Below are 24831 nucleotides of genomic sequence, written 5' to 3'. Positions count from 1 at the left end.
CAGCAGGTGAGGTGGGTCACCTACGCCGCCAGTGGAGAAACAGGATCATAACACTCTTGTTTGAGACTGAAGCAGGTTCCATTCTCATTCGCTGGAGTCTGATTCACCTCACTGGAGCACCAGGACTTCCAGCACAGCCCTGTCGCCATGGGACCAACATCTCCAGCAAGCACCAGGAGTGAGGTGACTGACTTGGGGACAAACCTGTTTCTTCTTCAGCCAGGAAGGTCGACACATCAATGGTCCAGGTTGGACCAGCTGGACCGGCCCTCAAATAAATTGGACTCAGACAGAAAGTGAAGCACAAACTCATTTGGTTTATTTATAAGTGCAGAACCGTTTGAGTGGCCATGAAGTGGGCTTCTGATAATATTAAACACATAACAATCCACGATCAAATCCACTCTGGATTTAAGTCTGTAGGCTGGATCCACCTGCTGCTACAAACTGGACTGTTTCTGGACCCACTAGCTGATTTTATTGCCACTCAGGGACTGGTTAGAACCAGACCAGCATCAAAATGACAATGGACCTTCCTGATGAGACAGGAAAAGCAGGGTCAAAGGTCAGGTTCAGGTCAGTATAAAGCCACTTCCAGTTTTATTCTCAATGGTACCAAAACATTTTGGGTTTAAGAGCATCTGGCTGACTGACAGATTGTCTCTGATGAGGTGGTGGTAGCTCAGTCTGATCGGGTTCTGGGCTGAGAAGTGGAGGGTTCTCCAGAACACCTTCAGAGCAATACCGGAGTACCCTTGAGCAAGGTGCCGAGCCCACAATTGCTCACATAGAGCAGATCAAGTTTAAAAGCAGTCCGTGCTTGACTCGTTTTAGCTGAGAACCGATCTATTGACGGACCTAGAGGTCTCCAAAGCTTCCAATGGTCAGATTGGTGAGACTTCTGGTTGAGGATCCAGCCGGTTTAATGTCATGTGACCTTACGTTAAAAGCATGAAGCTAAACAGCAACTTATGTCTGAAAACTACATCAATTAGTCCAACTCAACACTGTTCCCATTTCAAAATAAAAGTCCTTCCAACATTCCAGTAAACAGTAACAAGACTTTTATTGTGAACATGTTGGAGCCGATGGGATGTTTCTGATTGGTTGTTTGCACATTTTAGTACCAAACTTTTGAATCCTGCTGCTGAACCTAAGGGACCGAGCACCGGGCCGCGACGCCTCTGCCACCTTTGTTGTGCATAAACATTAAAAGTGCAGAATAACTGTTTTGGTGTCCAAGTGCATTCGTGTCTTCTCACATTTATGGCTTTCAGTAACAAAGGAGTGCAGATGCAGTGTTTCTATAGTCTCTTGGTGTGTTTGGAGTTATAGTGGCTCCTCATGTCCTTACGGAGGCGAAACTTTTCTCCGCAGACGCCGCAGATGTACAGGTGGACGTCCATGTGTTTCTCCAGCTGTTCTCCCCCAGGGAAAATCTGGAAACACACTTGGCAGATGGTTTCCCCGGCTGACAGGTGAGAGATCATGTGTCGGACGTGGTCGTGTTTGAGGAAGGTTCCCTGGTCGCAGACCGGGCACACGTACCTGGCCATGCCCTTGTGCATATCCGTGTGCAGGCGCAGCTGCCGTTCCCTCAGGAACTGTTTGCCGCAGGTCTGGCAGGTGAACTGCTTTTCCTTGGTGTGAACGGTGTAGTGCTCCCGCAGGTGGCACCGCTGGTAGAAGCCTTTGCCGCAGATGCTGCAGAAGTGTTTGCGCCGGTGATCCGGTTCTCCGCCCTCTTCCAGCAGTACGGGACGGAACAGCTCCTGGTCGTGGCAGGTCAGGGCGTGTTCTAATGCCAGACTCTCATTCTGGAAGAGCAGACCGCAGTGGGAGCAAGCCAGGTCAGCAGCATCCAACAAACCCTCGTCCATCCCCTGGGCCTCCTCCAGCAGGGACGCCTCATCCTCCCCGGGGGAGTCCGAGTCCCCTCCGTGGGACTCGCCGCAGCGTTCGGCGTGTTCCTGGAGCTGCCGGCCTTTGATCAGGACCTGGCCACACCTCCCACAGGCACATATATGACCCATATGGTTAGACAGGTAGTGGCTGGACCTGTTCTCTTCGGTCAACAGAACACCACACAGCTCACAGGGGGCACGGCAGTCTTCTGCCTCCTCATCTTTGACTTTACGGAGCTTGGTGGGGACGCCTGCATCCTCACTGCTGGACGTGTGGCTTTCCAAAGGCTCCCCGCTGTTCCCGACACCTGAAACTCCAGGCTCGGTCTCTGGGTCCGATCTGCTCCTCTCCCTCTGCAAAGGTTTCCGCGTGCCGACATCTCCGACCCCGACCGCCTCCATCTCGGAGTAGACACTTTCTTCTGGTTCTGTTTTGACAGAGATGTTGCTGGTGGACGCCGCCTCCCCGTCCGTCCCGGCCGCCACTGACCTGATGGCGAGGTCAATCCTGGCCTTGGCCTCTGGCCACTCCTCCTCGCCTTTACAGAGGAGCCTGTGTTCCTCCACACTGTCGGAGGTGGAGCTCTCGGTTTTACTGGATTCATCTCCTTCGATGTTTCTTGGCTGATGAAAAGCCTTCCGGTTGGTGCAAGTCAAGATGTGCTCGATAAGGAGCTTCTCACAGCTGAAGACGAAGCCGCAGTCGTCACAGGTGTAGGTGCGACCGAACCGGGGCCGATCTTTAAAAGCTGAACTCTTCCCGCTGGATCGTTTCCGCAAATCACACGGTTGCTCAACTCCTCCGTCGACGAGCAGTGGAGTAACAGTCAGGGAGGTGTTGGCTGCCTCCTCCACCAGCGCTGGTCTCCCAGCAGCAGCTGGGACTGCTTGTCGCCCGGCGCTGGCGGCAACCTTCGATAGCCGCTCGCTTTCCAGCGTAGCGGACCTTTGCTGCTCATACATACGGACTCCAAACATCATTTTTCCTCCAGCAGCTCCGATGGAGGAGCTGGAAGAGGAGGAGGAGGACGGGGTTAGGTTGGAGCTCCTGATGTCCCTCAGGTCCTCCAGTGAGTCTGGGATGTAGTACATCTGTAGGTACACCATGGAAGCTCGGAGCTCTTCAAATTCATAGCTTCCTACGACAATGCGTCCGAGATACATCAGCTGCAGAATGAGGTCGAAGCACTCGGCGCTGATCTGCATGTTGCTGAGATCCAGGCGACCTGCCCCCTGCTGGTCCCGGATGAACATCATCCTGAAGTAGGAGCTGCAGGCTGCCAGGACGGCCTTGTGCGCCCTGAAGTAGATGTCTCCAATGGCAATGAGGCAGTCGCACAGGAAACCCCACTCGCGCTGGTTGTTGAGCTGCTGAAGGACGTGGTCACTGTGGCTTGGCCGTGCCATCGCCCTGGAGACGACACAGGGAGAGAGTGTCACAACCTCGATCCGTGTGGGTGAGTTGGTCAAGTGACTTCAAGCATTAACAATGATTCTAGAGTTTGTAACAGCTCTGCTGTGGATCAAGTCCCAAAACTAATTTATGATGTGAAAAACAATTAGAACTGCATGTGTGTTGTGTGGAACACCTGTGGGAACAATAGCATTCGCTTCTTCAAGCGGGTGCATGGCTACAACCATCAGAAGCTTCCAAAACTGTGGCAAACAATTCTGGGATTCTTCAGAACTTTTCTATGCTGTGCACAATGAAAGTGAGCAACATTTACTGGAGCGTTAGCGTGACCCGAATGTGCTAAAATTCGGAGGTTTTTGTCTTGTCTATGGTATTAATTGGTGATGGTTCAGCAACATATTACGGATAGAACTTTAATACGTGCAGCTCAGCCCACACATTCCTACCATCACCACATTATCTGTCCAGAATCTTCTCAGAAAGCTGATGTTTTCATTTGAAACGTGAACATACTAAAAGCGACGGTGCCGCCTGGTGCTGGCCCGGATGTTCCTGCACCTAAACGGCTGCTCAGCGCCGAGGAGGAAGGCGGTGAAGCCGTGAAGAAAAGTCCTGTTCGGCTAAAAAGAGTGCAGCTGGGCCCAGAGAAAATGGATCTTCCAGCTACACGGTGGTTAGCTACAAGCTACCTGCTGTTAGCGGAAGTCACAGTGGAAGAGCTCGAAACAAAAGTCCAGAAATCCAGTCGTTCTCACGCATAACAAATGTTGAATCAGCAAACAATACACACCAATTAAGAGTCGTTTAAGTGAAAGACCGACTGTAGAAGCTGCATTTAATTAAGGCCACTTAAAGAATTTTTTGACAACATGCGGTTTATTTTGAAAGTCATACGTAAGCCGCACACTGACTATTTTCTGGTATTTACATTCCTCCCGCCACCCCCGCACCGCTACTCTCACTGAGCTAGCAAACAGCTCAGCTGGAGGTTTTTCTCCAGGCTGTCCACTCACCCGAACCTGGAGGCCGGTGAAGGCGCCACTGAAACCGCGGAGGCTCCCGCCCTAGCGGTTTTATTGCGTTCAAAATGGAGCTTTGATACGATACGATAGTCTTAGCTGCCTCTTCTTCTACTACTACTACTGCTTCTTCTTCTTCCGTACAAATTTTTGCTCCGTCAAGCCCGACACGTTACCGGAAGTATTTCGAGGACAACATACAGGGCTTCCGGTCAACAGGCTGACCTTCAACATAAATATGGACTGGAACAGCCTGTTGGCTTATCCCCTCTTTTAATCAGTTACTTGTTTAAACGAAATGATGATAAATGCAATCATCATTTTCTTCTGAACTTTTGAACTGTATTTGCTGTTTGTTAATGCAAAATGTATTTTACTTTACCTATTTTATGTATTCATAACGTCAATATTTATCGGCGGGAACTAGGATCTGAGTAATAATTCCATGACCTGCAACTGTTGATTGGCAAGACAAATAACCTTGAAAATTAATTAAAATTACCTGGAAACGCATTTATTATAGCGTTACCATCAGATAGACAGACAGCCGGATGGATGGATAGACACTCATCGTTGTCACTTTCTAAGTCATTAAATCAATTTGCTTGGGAAAGTGTATCCGTATTTCTAAATCTTTGGTATTTTAAAGGAAAATTACCCCTTAGGTTGAAAATATGATCACGTGAGCAGCGCCATTTGAGCCATTCTCTCGCGAGACAAGTTGCGGATTTGTGCGAGATCGTCTGTGGCAACAAATCGGCATCAGAAGCAATCCAGACATTCAGCAACATTTCAGCGGTAAGACGCTAGGTAGCGATGATCGTGGCATTGCGCGCATGCATGTCGTGCACGTGAGCACATGGACTGTTTTGCCTGGGGTGCGGAAGCGCAGTTAGACGTGCGCCCGCAGCAGCGTGCATGTCGGCTGAAGGTGATTGAAGAGGTGCTGGAGGATGAGGTGATGTCAGGTTGCTCACATGGGTGTGTTTAGTCAAGCAGACCCCTGCACTGAGTGTATGTCAGCTGACCTTTAGTGAGGTCACGCCTTGGTAACCTTGTGACCTGTCCACCAATGAACGCTGAATTGTGTGCGGCTGCATCAGTTGCCATGGTAACACTGGTAGAAGCAGCAGTTGGCCCAGGTTCTGTGCTTTCAGTCCAGGAACCTCTTCCTCCTCCTCCTCTTTGCCAGACTATGCCTAATTTTTCCATTAAAATTCTAAAATAAACAGTGAATTAATATTAATTAACGCCATCTGTGCATTCTCAGTTAGCATTTACATCTAATTGTTAGCATTTACATCTAATTGTTAGCATTGGGCTTTGGCTGTTCAAGCTTAGCTTAAAACATATTTGGAACCTGTCAGAGCAATTACTCGTGTCTGTAATTTTAAAGCTAAAGCATTTCCAGATGCTCCCGTCAGTGTTTCGCAGCTTACGTAGAGCTGACCTGGTTCTGAAGGTGCCTGTGTCCTGACCTTGCAGAGTGGGGTCATGGAGGTGTCATCACATAGCCTCTTCCTACTGCAGCAGCTCAATGTCCAGAGAGAGTTTGGCTTCCTGTGTGACTGTACTGTTGCCATTGGCAACGTTTACTTCAAAGCTCACCGAGCTGTATTGGCCGCCTTCTCCAATTACTTCAAGATGATCTTCATTCACCAGTCCAGGTGGGAGAATATCAGTTCTACATCACATCATGACTTAGCTTCTAGTGATTGCTAGCATCAGGCCAATCTCTTCAACATCATCTTTAAACACTAATCAAACCATTTTCATTTGGAAGGAAGGTGGAAAAAAATGACAAACTTTAACGCAGAAAACTTTCTGAAGGTGATTAATGATATCCTTAGTAATGGCCTTCAGAAAAGTTGTGTAGTTGTGCTTGAACTGACTTTGATGAATGCAGTTTGTGTCCTCAGTGAGTGTATAAAGATCCAGCCCACAGACATCCAGCCTGATGTCTTCAGCTATCTGCTGCACATCATGTACACCGGAATGTGTCCCAAACAGCCCGTGGACCAGAGCCGTCTACAGGAGGGGATCAAGTTTCTGCATGCCTACCAGCTGTCCCGCAAACCCAGTGAGGGCACCACTGACTCTGCCATCGACGTGTTTCGTATGTCCAACCTGTATGGCATCCAGATCTCCTCCCAGCTCACCAACAAAGAGATACCTCGAGTCCACAAGTCCGCTACGGTGTCTCGCGGGACTACCGATGTTAGCCACTCTGGTCGCAGAGGGCGGTCCCTCACCATTGGCTTGGACGGTGTCCCGTCGGACAACCAGACCTCGACTTTACACAAAGTGTGCTCTGTGGCATCTGGAGACGACTCAGACATTACGACTCGTATCAAGCAGGAGCGTTTGGAGGAAGATGAATTGGAGGACGGCGAGGGAGAAGAGGAACATGGGCTGGGGTCTCCCGGTCACGGTAGCAGTCCCGGTCACGGCCTCCTCTTCAAAGACCGGCCGATGGTTTTGCTGTGTCCTCGATGTGGAGAGCGCTGCTCTTCTCCCGAGGGTCTGCGGGAGCATCTGTTCAGCCACACCCTCGACCCTACGCACCTGGTGGAGGGACTTTCGCAGGGTGGCGAGCCAGACACTGGGTCAGAGGAGGGGCCGCCAGGGGCCCAGGAGCAGCTGGACACTGGTTGTCTGGAGGAGGCCCTGAGGCAAAGCCAGGCACTCGCCAACCAACTGGCTGCAGAACTGAGAAGGAGTAGGGGAGGAAGTGAAGGTTGTAGCCCGGGCCCCGCCGTCTTGCACTCCCGTAAACGTAAGATCGCGTGTGCCGTCTGCAGCATGCGATTTGCCCACAAGAGTCAGCTGCAGGAGCACATGTACACCCACACTGGCAAACCGTCCCGCCTCCACCGCTACAACCGCCTCTGCAGCCAGCTCTTCCAGGCTTCCGCCCACTTTTGTGAGGGCACCACTGAGACTGCCGGAGGGGGCGGGGCTTCAGTCAGCACTGTCACGCTCTCGGAAGAAGCCACCAAGGACACTCAGGACAACGGAAGCTCCTGCTACTCACTGGACTCCGAGGTTTCCCGGGAGAGCATCGAAGGGGTGCCTGCCGAGTGACTTATGCTAACATGTGACCTGCTCTGTTTCTGCTGACTTCCTGTCGCTGCGCAGGTGGGTCGTACTGAGTAACAAAGACATTTGATTAAATAATCATTTCTAATAATTTAACAAAGGACAAATTGGCGTTTAATTGAGGAAGGTATTAGCCAATAGCCCCTAACGGCCAGTGCAGCTGAATGTCCAGCTAATTGCTCCGTCAAAAGATTTACTTGGGATCTTTCAGAATGTGGATGTTTAGTTGTTTTTCTAATGTTTTTTTTTATGCTGACAAATTATTTAAATTGATTAATCACACCGTAGTTGATTGATTGACCGAATGATTAATTTGTTTTTATGTATTTATCCACTGGACAGTTTTTCCACAAGGAATTCTGCTCCATGAAGTATGGGAATAATGATCAAACATCTGTTTCTAAGCTCAAGGAAACGTGACATAAATGACACTTCATTAAAATGTCCCCATTTTTTCATTTGTGGTCATCAATCACTGGCCTGTCCAGGTGAGCTAGCTGACAGTGATTATTGATTATTGGCTGGCCATTGTGATTTGTGTTTCACTGTTTAAATGTCCTGATGGATGATGTAAATAAATGTGTTTTTACAGGAATGTTATGCTAGAGTTTTTTTAAAAGAAAAAAAACAGCAGATGTTTGCCAGACCTGCAGTCCTGGACATGATGGATCCTGTCCAGCAGAGGTGGCTCTCCTGTGTCGAGTCAGGTACTTGAAGAGTCCATTCATAACTGCACTGGGCAGGTTCTGCCTGGCTCTGTTGTCCTCTGGATGGACCGACCTCTGTCTCCGTGGTGCTTGATAAAGATCCCTCTGTGGTGACCCATGCTGCATTGGAAAACTTGCAGAGCCAAGCCAAGTTGAGCTGAGCTGAGCAGCTACTAGTGGGGAAGCCCCATTAGACAGCAAACTGCTGCTGCTGGGAAAAGTCAGGACACGGGGCAAAACCAGGGGTCGGATCTAAGACCCAGACCAGTCTGGGGTGTACCCTTTAGCACCCAGGGGCCACTTCCTAGCTGCAGGGAAGGACATGAACATTCACCTGCCTCTCTTGCCACAGATGAGAGGAAAAACAAGGGCCCCGAGGTCATTGCAATGTTTGAAATTCAGAGCTCTTTTGGGGGTGAACCAAAGACCACTTTATGACATCACCAGCACGACAGAAGGATCTGATTGGATTGTGTGTAGGTCAGTTAGTACAGAAAAAGGTTGATGTGATGCATAAATCAAACTCAAACTTTATATGTTGATGTTACAGAAGGAGAAGACACAGCTTTCATTGTAAATAGGATTGGATAAAATGAAAATCATTGATTATCATCAAGTTATCGCCAGTCATTCGGCCCCTTCAAGTCCACAGGTGGGTACTGATGGAGGTCTCCTTTAGTACCTGGAACCTGGAGTGTTGATCTGATGCGTACAATCAGGAATAACCATTTCCTCTTCTTTTGAGCACTAAATGATGACAAAAGCATGTGTTGACATCAGTCTGAGGTGGGCTATGCACTGGCAGGGTGCACCCTTCTGTGGTGTTACCTGTGACAGGTGTCCCTTTTATCTGCTTTGGTGGTTCTTCATAAGGAAACGTTGGGCGCTGTGTACTGTGTTCTAAAAACAATCAGCGAGTCCATGGAACGACGACAGAACATCATAACATAAGCAACCCCAACCAGAAAGCTCAGGCTAGTAAGAAAATGATGAGTCATGAAAAGGAGATCATTTACCTGCATAAGCATGGCCACCGTCATTGGTCCCACTCCTCCAGGAACAGGTGTGATAAATCCGGCTTTCTGATAGGCTGAAGCATAGTGGACATCTCCAACCACCCTTTTACCGCTCGCCATCGTCTTGTCTTCCGGAAGTGACCCCGAAAAGATCAAATGATGACATGATTCAAGCTGATAACTGGTAATCAGTTGATAGCATGACATCTGAGGGAGATTATCACCGTGGATCAGGGTAGATCGGGGTGTATAAGCTTCATCGGGGCAGGTGTATCAGGGTAGATTATTGTAGACTGGGGTAGATCAGGATGTATCGGCTTTATCAGGGTATCAGAGCGGGTGTATCAGGGTAGATCAGGGTGTATCAGGGTAGATCGGGGTAGATCAGGGTGGATTGTGTGTATCACAGCACATCAGGGTTAATCAGGTGTATCAGTTGTATTGGGGTGCATCAGCATGTGGTGGGGTAGATCAGGGTGCATGAGTGCAAATCAGGTTAAACTGAGATAGATCAAGATGTGTTAGGGTAAATCGGGGTAGATCTGGATGTATCAGCTGTATCAGGGCAGGTGTATCAGTGTGTATCAGGGTAGATCAGGATGTATCAGCTGTATCGGGGCAGGTGTATCGGTGTGTATCAGGGTAGATCAGGATGTATCAGCTGTATCGGGGCAGGTGTATCGGTGTGTATCAGGGTAGATCAGGATGTATCAGCTGTATCGGGGCAGGTGTAACAGTGTGTATCAGGGTAGATCAGGCTGTATTAGGTGTATCAGGGAACATTGGGGTGAATCAAGCATGAATCAGGTGAATCAGCTGTATCGGGGTAGATGAGGGTGTACCTGGTATGTGGTTGATTCCACAGTCGATGACCACAGCTCCATCCTTCAGCCATTCTCCTCTGACCATCTCTGCTTTCCCCGCCCCTACAACCAGAATATCTGCTCGGCTTACCTGTACACAGGAAATACATGATTAAACAGAGGAAGTGCCAAAGTCTGTGGAGGTGCGTGTGGTCACCTGTTCAGGTAAGTCTTGTGTCTTTGAGTGACAGGTGGTCACAGTGGCGTGGTGCCACAGGAGCAGGTCATGCATCGGTGCTCCAACAATCTTACTGCGACCAATCACAACTGCATGTTTTCCTGCCAGAGACACACCTACAGAACAGGAAGTAGCAGGTCTGAATGATTCTCCATGGGAATAAAAGTTGCCCACGATTTTACAGATGACCGTTTGCTAACAGGCATAATGTGTGACACAACCACGATCTGAGGGTTAATATTCTGATAATCATTTGTGAGGCCATAAATAAGGTTTGACAACGAGTCAGAATGAGCTCTGCCTCTTAATGAAAAGCGTGACCTTAAAAACATAAAATCCTGATTTGATTCTTAAAATTGTAATTTTCAGGATTTATTTTAGAATTCATGTGGGAGGTGGGCGGAACTGGCAGCAGAAACAACCAATCAAAGGGCTCAAAAAATAAAATAAAACAACAGAGCAAACATCAATACAAAGATAAAGCAAACATTGAAAGAACAATAAGATCAATATAGAAAGGAATACAGGTCACTGGAAGGGGCGGGGCTTCTACTTTACCTGTTTGCCTGATGAGCTCCAGACAGCCACTGGGGGTGCAGGGGAGGAAACAGCTGTCCAGGTCCCCCCGAGACAACTTTCCTGCATTAATGCAGCTCAGGCTATGCACACACGTGAACACACACACACACACACACACAATGGGAGAGAGGAAGTGTAGACATGCAGCTGTAAACAGTCAGAAACCTGTCAGCTGATCATGTTTCTCTACCCCAGCAGCCTATAGCATCATAGCTAAGATGATGCTAAAGGTTAGCTGCTCCTGTTCTAACTATTGGCATTAGCTTAGCCAGCATAACAACTGTAGCTACAGAACAACTGAGTGTCAACTGTCCCACAGAGGAAGGTTTTCATCTTCATCATCCTCCCGTACCTGGACAGGGAGCTGGTTCAACAGCAGGGGGCCTGATAGCTAAAGGGGGCTGGGCTCCCATTAACACTGTTAACGGTTCTGGAAGCAGCAGTAGACCAGCACACAGAGAGCAGAGCGCTCTACTGGCAGGATCTGGGGCTGGGAGCTCCTCCAGATATGATGGAGCCGCTGAGGACCTCGTAGGTCAGGAGACGGAGTTTAAAGTCAAAGTCTAAAGCCAACTCATGGACTCATGTGACACATATACATATTTAAAGACAAGCAAAAGTTAGGAAATCAGAACAGAAGATGAACTGACCCGTCCACATCTTTGTCTGGTGAGACTGTGTTGGTGATGCATTCACTGTCAATCTGGTGAACAGAGTCCAGAGGAAGCTGAACAATCAGCCCGTGGACGCTCTCGTCCTCGTTAATGGACATTATGTTCCGTAAGACCTGCAGGGTGACAGGAAACAGGAAAAAGTCAGAGGTCAGCACTGCCCAGCTGCCAAGGCTGCACATCATCATTGGCGTCGTTATCGACCTCGTCTTGTGTTGCCGACGTTGGCAGCCGCACATGTTTGGCGTCGATACCGATCTGTTCGATGAGGACAACAGTGAGCAAAGTCATTTAGATACAGAAGACCTTTACATCCACAACGGGTAAGAAAGATCGTTTCTGTTGTAACATGTTTGTAATTTATTTCAAATTAACAAACAAAATTTTCTGTGAAACATGTGACCTAAACCTGGGCGGCAGCCTTCATTTTGGCGCTGATGTAAAGGTTGGAGTCGTCTCTGTCACCCACCTGGAACAGTTTCATATAGAAAAACATGTATTAATAAAATAACAAGAAAAGCATCATTAGCATTAGCATTAGCCTTCAGTAGGCTGATCAAGTCTTCAATGACACCTGTGATGTCATCAAAGCACAGAAGCTTTTTGATTGGACCACCAGTGCAAGTCAGGCCTCCCTGAAAGTTCATGTTATCGGAGTTCTTGAGAGGAGGAACAGCTGGAGTAAACAAAATGTTCTCTTGCATTCTCAACCACAAGCTCACAGGTTGTGTTATCAGACTGTCAGATTGACACCAAGGCTGCTTTCACACCACAGCTGTTGGGTCTGGGCGAAGGTTCTTTTTCTGGGAAGGTCTGCGTCGTTCGTAAGTCTGAAAGATCATGAAAACTCCAAACAAGTGAACTCTGGTTATGGATCATCAGCTCATGCTAACAACCCACGTTAGCTTGTACATCAGCTGAGCCGAGCCGCCCTTAAGAAGACTTGGGGCCAAGGCGCCGTGACATCAAATGGCCATAAACAAACTCTGAATGAGCAGAACTCACCCGGAGCAGCCTTGGCTCCATGTGGATGCTAAAAAAGAGGGAACTGTTTTACGAGGAGAAAAATTATGCAAATCTTCACGAAGGTGAAAAATACATGTGGCCGTTAAATCTGCTCTTGTGATTTTTGACCCAAATGTAACAGCGTACCATCACCAACAGCATCTTGGACCTGCACATCCCAAGTGGGAAGAGCATCTCCCTTAAGAGCACCGCTCTCAGGTTCTTTAGCTCACCCAAGCCAATCTAAACCAGACCGCTAGTGGAATGGCCACAGTTCACAATATCAGGCTGAGGCTGAGGCTAACGCTAACAGGATGTGTATTTTCATTGCGTTTGTATCACATTGACCTGTAAGATGACCAGTGCTGGTCTGAACCCCGCCAATTGACTCTTCATCTTCTCTACATCTGCCTTCAGCCTTTCCCTCACCAACCTGTAAACACACACACACACACACACACACACACACACACACACACACACACGGCTGGTCAGACATCATCTCATCCCGTGCTGGATGGAACTGGACTCATTAGGATCAGGGCTGGTTCACCTGGACGTCTTGATGCCAGAGATAACAGTTGCTATGGAACGCCGGCCGGATCGACCAGCCAGGGTTCCGACCCGGAGTGCAGTAGCAGCAAAGGAGAGCATGGCTGAGAGAGGGGGGGGGGGGGGGGGGAGATTCTTCTCATACAGAGGAAAAAACCTGTGTCTCAGTGGACGTGTCATACTTTGGGTTATGGATCAGTGGGGGATAGCTGTTCTCCTAATGCAGCAGTACGTGTCACTCAGAATTCCTGAAGTGTCGCATGTTTTTAAATCCTTCTTCGGATTCGGGAATGTGAGCAGAAGCGAATCAACTTTTAATCCATCACAACCTGAATGTTTGCAACCAGAACCATCGGACGCGTCTGACGCCAGATCCTTTGCGTGCTTTTACTGACATTTAACAGCCGATGTCTGCGGGGAAACGTCTCCCCCGTGGAGACAAACCAAACACTCTCCCACGATTCAGCAGCTGCACCAACATGGTGGAAATAAAGGGTCTGAATTAAAGCAGAAGAAAGTGAAGGAGAACTTACCTGAGCGCAGAGCAGAAAACTACAGCAGCAGGAATGTGTGTGTGTGCGTGTGCGCGTGTGTGTGTGTGTGTGTGTGTGTGTGTGTGGGAGAGATCAAAGATCAAACTAGAGTAAACCTGGAGGTGGACCGTCCCACCTTCCCAACAGCCAATGAGAGTTCATAGTTTTGAGGAGTGAAAATAGTCAGTTAGATGAGGAAGAGGAGCAGGATGAAGAAAAGCAACAGGTGTGAGAGGGATCACTGTGTGCAGCTTTATGTAATCAACTCATTTTCATGCTGTCTGTTGGTGTGTGCTGGCAAACCACGTGACATCTTCAGGTTGGCCAGCGCGTCCTTCTGCTGGGGGGGACAGATGAGGTGGTCTCGTACTGATCAAGGGTCAAAGGTCAGACGATGCTGCAAGTTTGTGGAATGCAAAACTGTTTCTTTCTCATGTGTTTCTTTTCCTTCTTCTCCCCAGAAAACATGTGGCATGAAACATGATTTAACGCTGTTATCACGTGTGAACTGTTTGCTTACTGAAGGTAAATCTGTCATTTCTTTGGAGGCGGAGCATCGAGGGGGCACGCCCACCCTCATCGGAGGCCACACCCACCCTCCTCGGAGGCCTTTGGGTAAAGTTCCTGGAAGAAATGTAGTAATGCAGTAAATTTGCAGGGTGAAGCTGCCACCTTCTGGTTGGCTATTGCAAATGTAGTTTCTGTGTTATTATAAGGGTGACAGAGGGTTAAAGGGATGGTTAGTCAGCCATGACTAAAGAGAAAAACAGGCAGATGAATTTTCCTGTGAACTTTTTCTTTAAAGGACCAAGATGTTTGAAAGGCCCTTTAGAGTGAGCGCTCCTGTTTCCTCGACAATCTGTGACTCACCCTCGTGATAACCTTTCACCTCTTTGATCTCAGTTCATCAGCTGATCACACTGATTGATTAGAGTTCAACTTTTTTGCTAATCTGTAAAATTTTGTTTTCTTTTTTTTTACTCCTTTTAGGGTCATGGGGAGGGGGCACCTATGGGAGGGCCCTATAAGAGCATTTGTGGGTTCAGTAGCTTGCTCAAGGGTACCTCGGCAGTGCTCTGAAGGTGTTCTGGCATCTTCCATATTTTTTCCATACCAGGATTTGAACCCAGAACCTCCACTTCTCAGCCCAGTTTCCAGCAGACAACAGAGCTACCAGCACCCACCAGGTCGAGTGAAGACAATCAGGTTTCTGTTTACGATGCCTACGAACAATCGGAAATCACAAAGGGTCTCATTCACGTGTTGACATGGAATGGTTGAAGGCGCCAAAATCACAGTTTCAGCTCAAATGTTTAAAACGTGAGAAGCGTTTTTCACAGGTGTGACCCACCTGAGCGAACGGCGCCAATCAAGAAAGACGAGCTGTGTGAGGAATGAACTCTGACCTGTTTCACTTCCTTTTCACCTGAGAAAACACCAGCCTGATTCAGAGAATCAGCCAATCAGTGTGTGTGTGTGTGTGTGTGCGTGCGTGTGTGTGTGTGTGTGAGTGTGTGTGTGTGTGTGTGTGTGTGCGTGTGTGTGTGTGTGTGTGTGTGTGTGTGTGTGTGTGTGAGACCAGTCAGAGACACGGTGGCTGTTTACAGTCGTCAGGGACACTGTTTTTATTGGCTGTGGTGTAACTACACGAGTTTGCTGTTAACAAGTCTGAATATTTTCTTGGGGAGTTTTTACAGAGTGACTGAAGCCTTTAGATCAATCACAGATCCCATCAGATCCCTTCAGATCAATCACAGATCATTGTTGTGTTTGAGTACAAACCTGCAGCTTAATGAACAGGTGGAGCAGGTGAGTCGGGTCCACGTCAATGCGGCTCAGGTGTGTCCTCATCTGGACCAGCAGGTAGGGCCGACCCAGGCCAACCGGTCAGACTGCCAACCAAGACCAGGTATAAAAAGTGGTGGATCAGAGGGAGCAGCAGATCTGCAGGCGGACTCCTGGTGCTCTCTGGTCCTCCGTGGTCCTCCCTGGTGCTCTCTGATCCTCTCTGGTCCTCTCTGATCCTCTCTGGTCCTCCTTGGTCCTCCCTGGTCCTCTCTGGTCCTCTCTGGTCCAGTGGTTCTCAACACTTCTACAGTGGGAAGACATATGTGAAATGTTTAGGACCACTGGCCCCGGGACAAGGGCCTCACAGCATCTGTCCCAGGAACCACATCCGACAGAGGACTTACAGGCAAGGATCACTCCAGGATCACTCCAGGATCACTCCAGGATCAGGCTTAGTTAGTAAATTTTATGTTCTTGGAAGTTCTTCAGTTGCGATAAGGTCTAATGGACGATGAAGGTGAATTGAAATATTTCAATGATTCTGTGATGAGTGGATAATAATGTCTGTAACTGTGGTTTTCACTTTTATATTTCAATGTTGGAATGTTTGGATCAATGACCCTGATTGGCTGTCCATGATCAGATGAGGCCACGTCACCTGTGGTCATCTAAGCCCAGCCCAGTTCTATGAGCAATTGTCAAATAAATGCTTTTTTCCCTGTATTTAACAGCCGCAGCAGTCTTTGTGTAGGTGTGTACGTGTGTTCTTTGGTCATGTGATGCTGCTCTAATCACAAAGTTGTTCCTGACACTAACGAGATACATGAAGATGGTCCCCAAGATGGTCTAGCTGTTCTTTCAGCTCTTCCGTGCTACATCTTTTAATCCTTGCTGGTCTACTGGGAGGGTGGACATGTAGGACAGTAGACACGTAACCTTTTGCAGTGGTGGGGGGGGTATGTGAGCATTCGTGGGTTCAGTACCTTGCTCAAAGGTACCTCGGCAGTGCTCCGAATGAGTTCTGGCATCTCCACCTGCTAGGAACACTGGACCACTGTCCAATTGAAAACGTCAAGGCTGAACCATCACAACTATAGACATGTGGACTAACAGGGCTGGGAACCTCCCGGGGGTCACAGTGATGGACGTCTGTTGTCATAGAGACGGTTGGTGATGATGTTAGAGAGGTTCAGCACTACCGTGGTGCTGATGAATGACCCTGGATCCCAGACCGGACCACCGAGATGTTCCAGTTAGAACCCTCTATTGGTGACGACAGCACCAACTCTGTAGTTGTGCATCTCTACATGTCTTTAGGAGTTCAGCAGCTCTGTGGTCCAGAGCTCAGCCAGGAGGACAAGAGGACCTGGTCTAGTCTCTGGTGTGAGACCCCTCTGCACAGCTGGAACATAGAAACATGGATATCTTTCCTGTGTACCTCACATGCACCACAAATTCTATTTAAGGATGTTAAAAAGGAAGAATAATCAACTCCAGAGCCTGGGAGGACCAGTTTATTATTTCTTGTTTCAACTAATTGTCCAACATTGTCCCCTCAACCACCAAAACGAATGTTTTTATTTTCATTTTTAATCAGAAAACAGACCAAATTTGATATAACTTTAACAATGCGAGCAGAACCACAGAGTCTCTCTGGTCCAGATCCACCCAGTGGTCCTACATGGTGAAGGATGAGCCATTATCGCTGGATCCGTCCTGGGAGCGGCGAGTGGACACATAGATCTCTGAAGTAACCCTGGAGAGGTGCCGTGGTCTTCTATAAGTGGCGCCCAGACACCACAGATCCTGGATGATTCTCTTGAAGTGGTTTCTGAACTTGACACCAACGAAGGCATAGAGAACCGGGTTCAGGCAGCAGTGCAGGTAAGCAAGCGTCTGTGTCACCGTCTTGGTCACACTCAGAAGGTCAGACTCCTCACAGGACTTGTGTTGGAACATGGTGATGGTGTCATAGAGCAGCGTCACGTTGTAGGGTAAGTGACACCCAATGAAGACCACCACCACGGCCAAGACCACCCGCACTGCCTTGTGGCGCTGGAAATTCCTGGCTCTCAGCAGCGTGAGAATGACGGCACTGTAGCAGAACGCCATGATGAGCAATGGCAGGATGAAGCCCACAGCCAGCTGGGTGCTGGGGACCGACACTTTGGTCCTCCAGGCCGTGCCGACGTCCGGGAACTGGAATTCACAGACATGCTCAGGCACCAAGGAGGTGAGATTGTCATCATCTAGCATGAAGGCCTCAAAGCTGTGAGAAGGCTGATACCAGTTGTAAAAGTAGAACGTGGGGACGGACAGCAGGACCGCTGCAGTCCAGACGACGACGCAGATGAGACGGCTGTGCGGCAACGAGCGCAGCCTGAAGCTGCGGCGCACCTGAACGATGGCGACATAACGGTCAGCGCTGATGCAAGCTAGCAGCAGCGTTCCGCTGTAGAGGTTGACGCTGTAGGAACCTCGCAGGAGCTTGCACACCGCCGCCCCCATTGGCCAGGACCACAGCTGGTTGTAGACGATGAGCGGCAGCGAGAGCACGAAGAGCAGGTCGGCCACGGCCACATTGAGGAGGAAGATGTCAGTCATGGACTTTGTCTTCTTGTAGAAGGCGTAGGTAATGATGACCAGACAGTTTCCCAGGAACCCCAGCAGGCAGATGATGGAGTGCACATACAGGCCAAGGACCACCTCCACGTTCCGAGCGTTCTCATTGGAACACGGTCCAGGCCAGTCGTTCATGCTCTCGTTGTCCTGAGACCAATTCATGATCCACCTACAGCGGACACAAGTTAGAAAACAGTCCGATTACTCGAATGGCTCCCAGCTGAACATCTTAGCAAAATGCCAAAAGCAAAGCAAACCTGCTGGGAAAGTCTGGACCAAAGATGAACCAACAAAGAGAATTTAAGCCGGCTGACCTGTTTCAGGGCCTGCTAACATGTGCTACCTGTTGTCACCGCTAGCAGCACATAAACTTTTGCTCAGACATGCAGAGCTCTACGAGCAGACTGAAGATACGCTGGAAGAAGCCGCCTCATGGGCGGCAGCCAACTTGATTTCACATCAAAGACGAGCTTTTCTCTCAGATCTGAGCCTCGGTGATGATGTGAGCGTTAGCACCAGTTCTGCTGTTGTTCCATTTGTGGCGTCGGTACTTGTGGCTTTTTGTTTTCAGGTGCCGGATTGTTTGGTGGAAGCATGCAGAAACGAGGTAAACGACACCTGAAACTGCCGCTGACCCAGTTGAGATAATCGGTGGTTGAGCACTGTAACTCGACTTTAGAGCTGAAAGAGACCAAAGTTCAGAGATGATAATCATGTTTCCAAGGGGTCACCAAACAGTCGGGCAGAGGGGCCACGGGCCCGTGGGAACATGGGGGGGGCAAAGAGCTGAGAGGCCAAGGGAACGAGGAACCTGAGCACCAGAGGTTTTATCCACATTAACGTCCTAAATGTGGAGCAGAAGCAGCACTGATTGTCACAGAAGATCGAGTTTCAATGATTTTTGTGTTTAAGAGGTTGGGAGGATGTTTTACAAGCCCATTATAAAGCAGCAAAGAGTGTGAATGCTGACGGTTCCGTGAAGGTTCAGGTAAAAACGATCGGACCACAAACACTCGGCCCACAGACGCTTCAGGAGACCTTCCAGCTGAGGACACAGGCGGTCATCCCATCACCTTCATTCGCTGCAAAGTGCCCGTTGGTGGAAATGTTGAGCATTTTGAGCATTTTCTTGATCTTTGAGGTCAAGAGCCACACCCAGATATCATGAGTCATCTTTGGTTTTTTTGATGTTTTCATTCGCCCTGATTTATTGGAAACATTCTTGATTTATTTCCTTTATTCTGACTTTGAATCTCTTCCACTGAAAGCCTCGCTGCATAACATCACAACCTGTCAGCAAATGAAGAATTCACTGAATTGTTTCCTCTTGTGGGTGTGAGATTTGCACGCTGACACACGCGTTACTCTTCTAGCTGGTGGCCCTGCATTAGAAGCTTTAATCTAGTAGGTACCGAGTGCTGGTCCATCAGAGCAGAGCCCCCGTTAACAGGCCTGATTGATCCAGAACTTTCCTCTAAGCTGGTTAGGGTTAGGGTTTCTGATCGTGGTCCGATCCCAGCAGGCAGGTTCAGCTGGTGGAGGTCAGAGGTCAAATGATTTTCTGGTCTCCAGCTTACTTTCCGTCAGGTTAGACCGACGGGGTGACGAAGCTGGGAGCTGTTGGACGGAGAGCTGGGTGTTCACGCCTGGCACAGGCAGCACTGTTCCTGGGCAACCTGTAAATTCCTGAAATATTTGGTTCTCGTCTTCTGAAGTGACAATTGTTGCACATGCGGTTACACCTCACTTCATGTTTTAAAGGTCAGCTAACGCACAGGTGTGTTCAGGTCTTGGTTAAAGTACCGCTTCAGCACCAAACGAGTGCTGCGTTCACGTCCCTTTTTCAGTAAAAGTCCTGCAGTAGAATAAAGCTTCTGTGCCAGGGTCCAGGACCGAGATCCAGGTCCTCAGTGGGACCAGTGAAACACACACATTTACACTGTTTAGCACAACTTGAAAACGGTGGTTTTATTTACACAACAGCTTCATTTAAAAGTGACTTTTATGTTTCCCTGAAACATTCAGTTGAGAAAGTAAAGACAGAAACACCCTGAAGGACAAAAACTCACAAGTGCGGTGCTGCTGTAGGTTCTCTGTAGGTTCCTTGTGGTGGAGCGGTGCTGATGATCCGCTACTGATGAAAGGAAGCAAATGTGTCGAGGTCTTCCTGCAGCTCGCTCTAAAGCAGCGAGAAGTGGCGCTTCACGTCAGCTGACAACTGTGTCGCGTTCTTAGTGGAACAGACGTGGGAACAACGTTTGCTCATCTCTCACCAGCCCAGAAACAGAGGCAAGAAACCAAATATGCAAGAAAGATCTCATCTTTGTGGTTCTGGGATACTGAGGGTACAACTACAGCGGGTTCTTGACATTTTAGCACGACAACGTAAGACAGTCTGAAGTAAAGGCGATGCTGACAGAGTGAGGCTAACGCTGCTAGCTACAGCTGTCACCAAAATCCTTAAATTTCCACGCTCCACAGTGGGACCGCTGGCGCCGCGGTCAGGCTACATCCTCCATGTAACTGGCTCCGTGACTGTGGCTGAGCTGAGACACGCTGACGTCCTCGGTGCTTCCTTCAAACTGAGCGAGCACAGACATCAGACCATCACAACACATGCACGACAGGCTGGGTGTGTTCATACAGGTTGGCAGCTCACCTTGTCACTGTGCTCTGGACCCTCGATGGAAACCTCCTCGATCTCCTCACCGATGCTCACGTCACTCTTGGACAAGATGGAGCGATGGCTGAAGGCAACAGAAACCAAAGATGTTTTCTGAAACAACTTGTTCCTGTCAGCTGATCATGTTTCTCTACCCCCAGCAGCCTATAGCAGCTTTGTTATTGACAAATTCACAATTGACAGAGGATCCACACCTACCTGTTAAAGTCATCACCATATTCAAGGTCCCCTATAAAAAGAGTTCAGCTGTCAAAATGATGCTATTTTCATTTTAGGATCAAATGTGTCATATTGGTATTAAGAGCGCACTGCTGCCACAGGCAGGCCAGTCTCAGCATTACACTCATCTTTTGGCTTAGTTTTTAGTCAGTCATACTCTGAGGTCTTCTCTGCCACATTAATAGTTCAATGTTCCACATTTGTAGTGTTTAATGCTGGTGAAATCTACTGCTTTAATCACTAAGAGATTATCTCATCAATGACTGTGCACGCAATAGCCACTAGGTGGTGGTGTTGAGTCGGGCCATTTAAAGGAATTTTCTGCCTGATTTGATGTCACTAAATTACCTAAATGTAGCAAAGAACTTCTGTTGTTTGGTGACTTTGAGTCTCGGCAGCTGGTCTCTCTGGAATCTGAAACATGAACAGAAATTAAAGATGATTTGCTTCAGCATAAAGAACAACAACAGGACATATCTGACATGTCAGAGTGTGTGTGCTTTTATTTGTGTTTGTGTGTCGGACCCCGGTGTTCTGACACGTTGTCTTCTCCATCTCCCAGTCTCTGGCTCTCAGAGAGGGACCCAGCTGGACTGGTTCTGGTCTTGGATGTCTCCGCTTTCCTGATGTTGAAGAAAGAAGATCAAAGACTGTGGGTGAGGAGGTGGTGGTCCCGCGATGCTCCCTGAAACCCATCTTTACTGAGCGTTACGTTGACATGGCAGATCACCTGTCACCACCCTGCTGGCCACCTCTGTCCCTGCACTCAGAGCTGCGTGGGTGAAGGAGTGTGTGTATTCTTGTAGCAATGCTCATTGTAAAACTTGTCACAATGTGTCGCATTTAAGTGAGATGTTAAAGTGAGTCATACACCAATCGAGTGTGCACGTTTGACTGTGTGTGTGAGATCAGAGCCCCCATCTCATTATGCAGCGAGTGGTAAAAAATGTTACATGTTGATGCAGCGATGGAGCACAGATGCTAGTCAAAGTGCTAGCATAGCATTAGCAGAGAAGCACTGTGGGGGCACGCAGGTCTCATCACTAGGACCATTAGGGCGAAACAAAGCAGGGGCATTGTGACATCAGTCCTACCAGCCATAAGTCTTCTGTGGTTTGGGCAGTGGATCGTCAAAAAATGAATCTCCGTCGTGGTGGTCCTCCTCCTCCAGGTCCAGGTCCAGATGCGTCTCCTGCCTCTGTGAACGCTACTACTGTCAGTTGTTTATGTGCACACTTAGCTGCATTAGCTCTTCTCTCTGGTCTTACCTCTGCTGTTGCAGGTCCTCTCTCACTCTGGCCATTAAATCTTGGACTCTGGGACAGGAAGAACAAGGTTGGTAGTTGCCTGCACGGCAGCTGTGAGCTAAATAACATGATAGCTACCTGGTTGGCGCCGTGTCGTATCCTCCTGATTAGCTCTAGCAGCAGTGGAGAATTCCTGTTGCTGTCAGATGGAGACAGGCACAGTTCTCTGCAGACTGCGTCCCTCCCATCCAGACCGTTTCCCTATGAACCACGAAATACAACAAAGGGTTTGATGAATCACAAGTGCGAGTCTCATAAATACAGATCAAATTCTAAAGGTATAAACGCATACAGAGTTGATCTCTGGCCGGAACACAGACAAGGTGAAATCCAGATGGAACACCTGCAGGAAATCCAGGATCAGCCCGACCATGAGTTGACCTACACACACAGGTGCAGGGTTTGTGTCTATTGTGTCTATCACCATAAATCAGAAGTGGCTCTTCCTCCTACAGCATAACACCAAATCTCCACCTGATGCATACTAACCATCTTCAGTGTTGAGACACCTTTTCAAGTTCTCGTTGACGACAGGCACTTTTTTCTGAAAGGAACAAATAAAGAAGATGAGCCTGAGCAGGACGTCCCTCTGCAGCACATCAAGGGAACAAAGCCTCACCTCCAGTTTGTCCTGCTCTTCCATTGCCAGGAACACTGCTGCCCTCATTTCTGCCTGCGGGAACATAAAACATCATCAATACGACATTAGATCATAAAGACCTCAACATAGCACCATATTTTTCACTTGTCCCTGTTTCTTATTTAGGGTCACAGAGAGGGTGCTGGAGTCACCAGTACATTGCAGGGCCCTACGTGAGCATTTGGTGCCTTGCTCAATGGTACCTCGGCACCTTATGATCAGAACACCTGCTACGTGTTTGTCCACACTGGGGCTTGACCTCAGTTTAGAACCCTACAGACTGAGCTAGTGCCTCTTCTGATACACAACACAATAATGCTTATTTTGGATTTGGGAGGCGATTCACATTGTTTCCTAAACTATTATGTTGGTCAATAAAAATCAATCTGTTCAAATGCATTGTTGCCAGTTTGATCTCGATCTCCTTACAAGATCACCAGATTGAGGTCAGTCGAATGTGCAGTTTCAGCTATAATAAGTTTAAGACGGTGTCATTTCTACAACTTCGTGTTTCCCAAATGAGAAATGTGTTTAAATGGCCTGTCTCTTAATCACCAGTGAAAAATTGCTCTGAGAAACACCTAACATTATGTTATTTTACTATTGAAATAACAGTGAATGCATCTATGAAGAAAGAGCGAGAGAGATTAAGTTTTTTTTCTGACTGTTTGATAGCAACTTGGAACTACCATTAGCCTACTTAGCCTAGCCTAGCACTGCTAGTGCTGAAAAGTGACTGTGGCTTTCGAACCTTAAGCTTGTTCATTATTCCACTCTTCTCCAGGTTCTGGATCAACAGGTCTCTCAGCTCCGTGTCGTCCTCCGCGGCCGACATATTTAGAAGTTAATTAGAGCTAATTGTTTCGCTGAGGGACAAGAAATCTAAACAAACAGTCTTCTTCTTCTCCTTGTTCTTCGTCGTCTTCTTCTTCTTCGGTATTTGGTTACGGGGCAAAACCCCCCATTCGGGGTCATGTCGCCATCTGCTGGACATGTTTTTCAAACGTTTCTGTTGCTGTTTGTGCGAATTTTTTCCAGCATGCTCGACCTCGATTAGGTGGATGATTGAACATCCTCCGCGGAATGTGGGTTACATTCGTCTGTCCTGCTGAATTTTTGATTGTTCCCACATTTTACGCTTCCATGTTACGCTGTCGTTGTGACAGGCACAACAAGGCTGTTATACAGTATATCATAAATTAATCGGTTTATGATGTAAAAGATCCTCTGCCGAGATAAAATTAAAATGAAGAAAGCACTGCTATATTTAAAAAAAAAAAAAGTGTCATTAGTTATTTATTGTTTACTTTTTAAATCCATCTGTTGTTCTTAGTTAGTGACAGCCACTGTGTCGCAGTGTTATTCTGGAATCGTCAGATTTAACCTGAGTTGGATCTGAATATTGGACAGCATGATAACAAACGGCCTGTAATTGTACTTCTACCTCTGATAAACTGAACCACGCCGAGCCGAGATATCCTTTTACACTTTTACAGTGTTAATAATTAATTGTAAATTCCACAGATGTTAAAAATATTCTGCACACTCAGAATTTGAAACCCTGCTTCCAAACCTAAACTAAAAATGTTGGACGTCCGTCTACAATATCCTGAGCTTGTGTATAGAGCTCATATTAAGCCCCAGGAAAAAAGCCAATTGTTCAGAAAAAGACAAGGTGCTGCTCAACATCAGGAAATTAATTTTATACAATTACTTTGAGGAAAAATATCAAATACATCGAATAATTTGTGGGCTTGAAACTGCAGTGCAACATTGGTTGCAGCTGATATAAATGACGGGTATATAAATGAAATAAACAGTGTATTGTATTACGAGGCATCGTAAACAAAAACGACGGTGTTTTAAACAATTCTTTTCGGAGTTGACACTTCCGTGCAAAGGTAACACTTTCAGAAGAAAAGAGCCAAATGCGCCAGTGAGTTGTTTCGGAGGAGACTTTTGGAAACCTGTTTAAAATTTAAGAGAAACGTTTTCAGTTTTATTTTAAGATTCTCCTTTATATGAAAATGGG

General features: G+C 47.9%; 5 protein-coding genes and 1 long non-coding RNA gene across 16 annotated transcripts; 2 read left to right on the top strand and 4 right to left on the bottom strand.

Annotated features, from left to right (window-relative positions):
* Positions 1-297: 297 nt before the first annotated feature.
* On the bottom strand, positions 298-4470 carry zbtb1 (zinc finger and BTB domain containing 1). Of its 4 annotated transcripts, none has more exons than XM_003977456.3 (2): positions 4332-4470; positions 298-3315 (listed from the first exon to the last, which is right to left on the bottom strand). In XM_003977456.3, the coding sequence occupies exon 2, from the start codon at positions 3309-3311 to the stop codon at positions 1305-1307; it is 2007 nt and encodes a 668-aa protein (XP_003977505.1). In that variant the 5' UTR covers positions 3312-3315; positions 4332-4470; the 3' UTR covers positions 298-1304. The 4 variants fall into 4 exon arrangements, with proteins under 4 accessions (XP_003977505.1, XP_011616921.1, XP_011616919.1 ...); XM_011618619.2 differs by lacking the exon at positions 4332-4470 and adding an exon at positions 4008-4244; XM_011618617.2 differs by lacking the exon at positions 4332-4470 and adding an exon at positions 3832-3983.
* Positions 3227-8031, top strand: zbtb25 (zinc finger and BTB domain containing 25). Of its 2 annotated transcripts, none has more exons than XM_011618616.2 (3): positions 3227-3361; positions 5823-6004; positions 6257-8031. In XM_011618616.2, the coding sequence occupies exons 2-3, from the start codon at positions 5832-5834 to the stop codon at positions 7419-7421; spliced, it is 1338 nt and encodes a 445-aa protein (XP_011616918.1). In that variant the 5' UTR covers positions 3227-3361; positions 5823-5831; the 3' UTR covers positions 7422-8031. The 2 variants fall into 2 exon arrangements, with proteins under 2 accessions (XP_011616918.1, XP_003977506.1); XM_003977457.3 differs by lacking the exon at positions 3227-3361 and adding an exon at positions 4591-5135.
* Positions 8032-8648: 617 nt separating this feature from the next.
* On the bottom strand, positions 8649-13673 carry LOC105418662 (C-1-tetrahydrofolate synthase, cytoplasmic-like). 5 transcript variants are annotated; one of them, XR_003891251.1, is made up of 12 exons: positions 13541-13673; positions 13009-13111; positions 12804-12888; positions 11860-11919; positions 11655-11708; positions 11430-11566; positions 10759-10859; positions 10180-10316; positions 10002-10113; positions 9160-9282; positions 8972-9043; positions 8649-8890 (listed from the first exon to the last, which is right to left on the bottom strand). XR_003891251.1 is itself a non-coding variant. In XM_011618622.2 (12 exons), exons 3-11 carry the CDS (start codon positions 12034-12036, stop codon positions 8990-8992), a joined length of 795 nt encoding a protein of 264 aa, XP_011616924.1. In that variant the 5' UTR covers positions 12037-12888; positions 13009-13111; positions 13541-13673; the 3' UTR covers positions 8649-8890; positions 8972-8989. The 5 variants fall into 5 exon arrangements, 4 of the variants coding, with proteins under 4 accessions (XP_011616924.1, XP_011616925.1, XP_029705457.1 ...); XM_011618622.2 differs by having other exon boundaries at positions 9160-9287; positions 12025-12888; XM_011618623.2 differs by having other exon boundaries at positions 9160-9287; positions 12173-12888.
* LOC115252963 (uncharacterized) lies at positions 13632-15546 on the top strand. The gene is made up of 3 exons (XR_003891260.1): positions 13632-13766; positions 13860-13926; positions 14002-15546. It is a non-coding gene; the product is annotated as an uncharacterized lncRNA (long non-coding RNA).
* Positions 15547-16826: 1280 nt separating this feature from the next.
* ccr6a (chemokine (C-C motif) receptor 6a) lies at positions 16827-20105 on the bottom strand. 2 transcript variants are annotated; one of them, XM_029849084.1, is made up of 2 exons: positions 18208-19849; positions 16827-18119 (listed from the first exon to the last, which is right to left on the bottom strand). In XM_029849084.1, exon 2 carries the CDS (start codon positions 18110-18112, stop codon positions 17006-17008), a length of 1107 nt encoding a protein of 368 aa, XP_029704944.1. In that variant the 5' UTR covers positions 18113-18119; positions 18208-19849; the 3' UTR covers positions 16827-17005.
* On the bottom strand, positions 19893-23744 carry cep43 (centrosomal protein 43). 2 transcript variants are annotated; one of them, XM_029849890.1, is made up of 12 exons: positions 23551-23744; positions 22779-22832; positions 22649-22703; positions 22452-22540; positions 22238-22360; positions 22121-22168; positions 21947-22059; positions 21378-21475; positions 21201-21266; positions 20832-20862; positions 20610-20697; positions 19893-20532 (listed from the first exon to the last, which is right to left on the bottom strand). In XM_029849890.1, exons 1-12 carry the CDS (start codon positions 23632-23634, stop codon positions 20452-20454), a joined length of 930 nt encoding a protein of 309 aa, XP_029705750.1. In that variant the 5' UTR covers positions 23635-23744; the 3' UTR covers positions 19893-20451. The 2 variants fall into 2 exon arrangements, with proteins under 2 accessions (XP_029705750.1, XP_011616926.1); XM_011618624.2 differs by having other exon boundaries at positions 21947-22050; positions 23551-23743.
* Positions 23745-24831: the final 1087 nt, after the last annotated feature.

This window comes from Takifugu rubripes, chromosome 16, assembly GCF_901000725.2.
Source record: "Takifugu rubripes chromosome 16, fTakRub1.2, whole genome shotgun sequence".
Lineage (NCBI taxonomy): Eukaryota > Metazoa > Chordata > Actinopteri > Tetraodontiformes > Tetraodontidae > Takifugu > Takifugu rubripes.
Note: the sequence above shows the minus strand (reverse complement) of the source record. Positions and strands in the feature narration are given on the sequence as shown.

Bases quoted from the DNA above. Each gene is read 5' to 3' on its own strand.
- LOC105418662 (XM_011618620.2), bottom strand. From the start codon at position 13,109: ATGCTCTCCTTTGCTGCTACTGCACTCCGGGTCGGAACCCTGGCTGGT. The intron at 10,860-11,429 runs GTCAGTTCATCT...GTGTGTGCATAG, and splicing joins CCAGACAAAGATGTGGACGG to CCTGAGCTGCATTAATGCAG. The intron at 10,114-10,179 runs GTGACCACACGC...TCCTGTGTACAG, and splicing joins CACAAGACTTACCTGAACAG to GTAAGCCGAGCAGATATTCT.
- zbtb1 (XM_003977456.3), bottom strand. From the start codon at position 3,311: ATGGCACGGCCAAGCCACAGTGACCACGTCCTTCAGCAGCTCAACAAC.
- zbtb25 (XM_011618616.2), top strand. From the start codon at position 5,832: ATGGAGGTGTCATCACATAGCCTCTTCCTACTGCAGCAGCTCAATGTC. The intron at 6,005-6,256 runs GTGGGAGAATAT...TTGTGTCCTCAG, and splicing joins ATCTTCATTCACCAGTCCAG to TGAGTGTATAAAGATCCAGC.
- ccr6a (XM_029849084.1), bottom strand. From the start codon at position 18,112: ATGAATTGGTCTCAGGACAACGAGAGCATGAACGACTGGCCTGGACCG.
- cep43 (XM_029849890.1), bottom strand. From the start codon at position 23,634: ATGTCGGCCGCGGAGGACGACACGGAGCTGAGAGACCTGTTGATCCAG. The intron at 22,704-22,778 runs GTGAGGCTTTGT...TGTTCCTTTCAG, and splicing joins AAGAGCAGGACAAACTGGAG to AAAAAAGTGCCTGTCGTCAA. The intron at 22,361-22,451 runs GTATGCGTTTAT...CGTGGTTCATAG, and splicing joins TCCGGCCAGAGATCAACTCT to GGAAACGGTCTGGATGGGAG.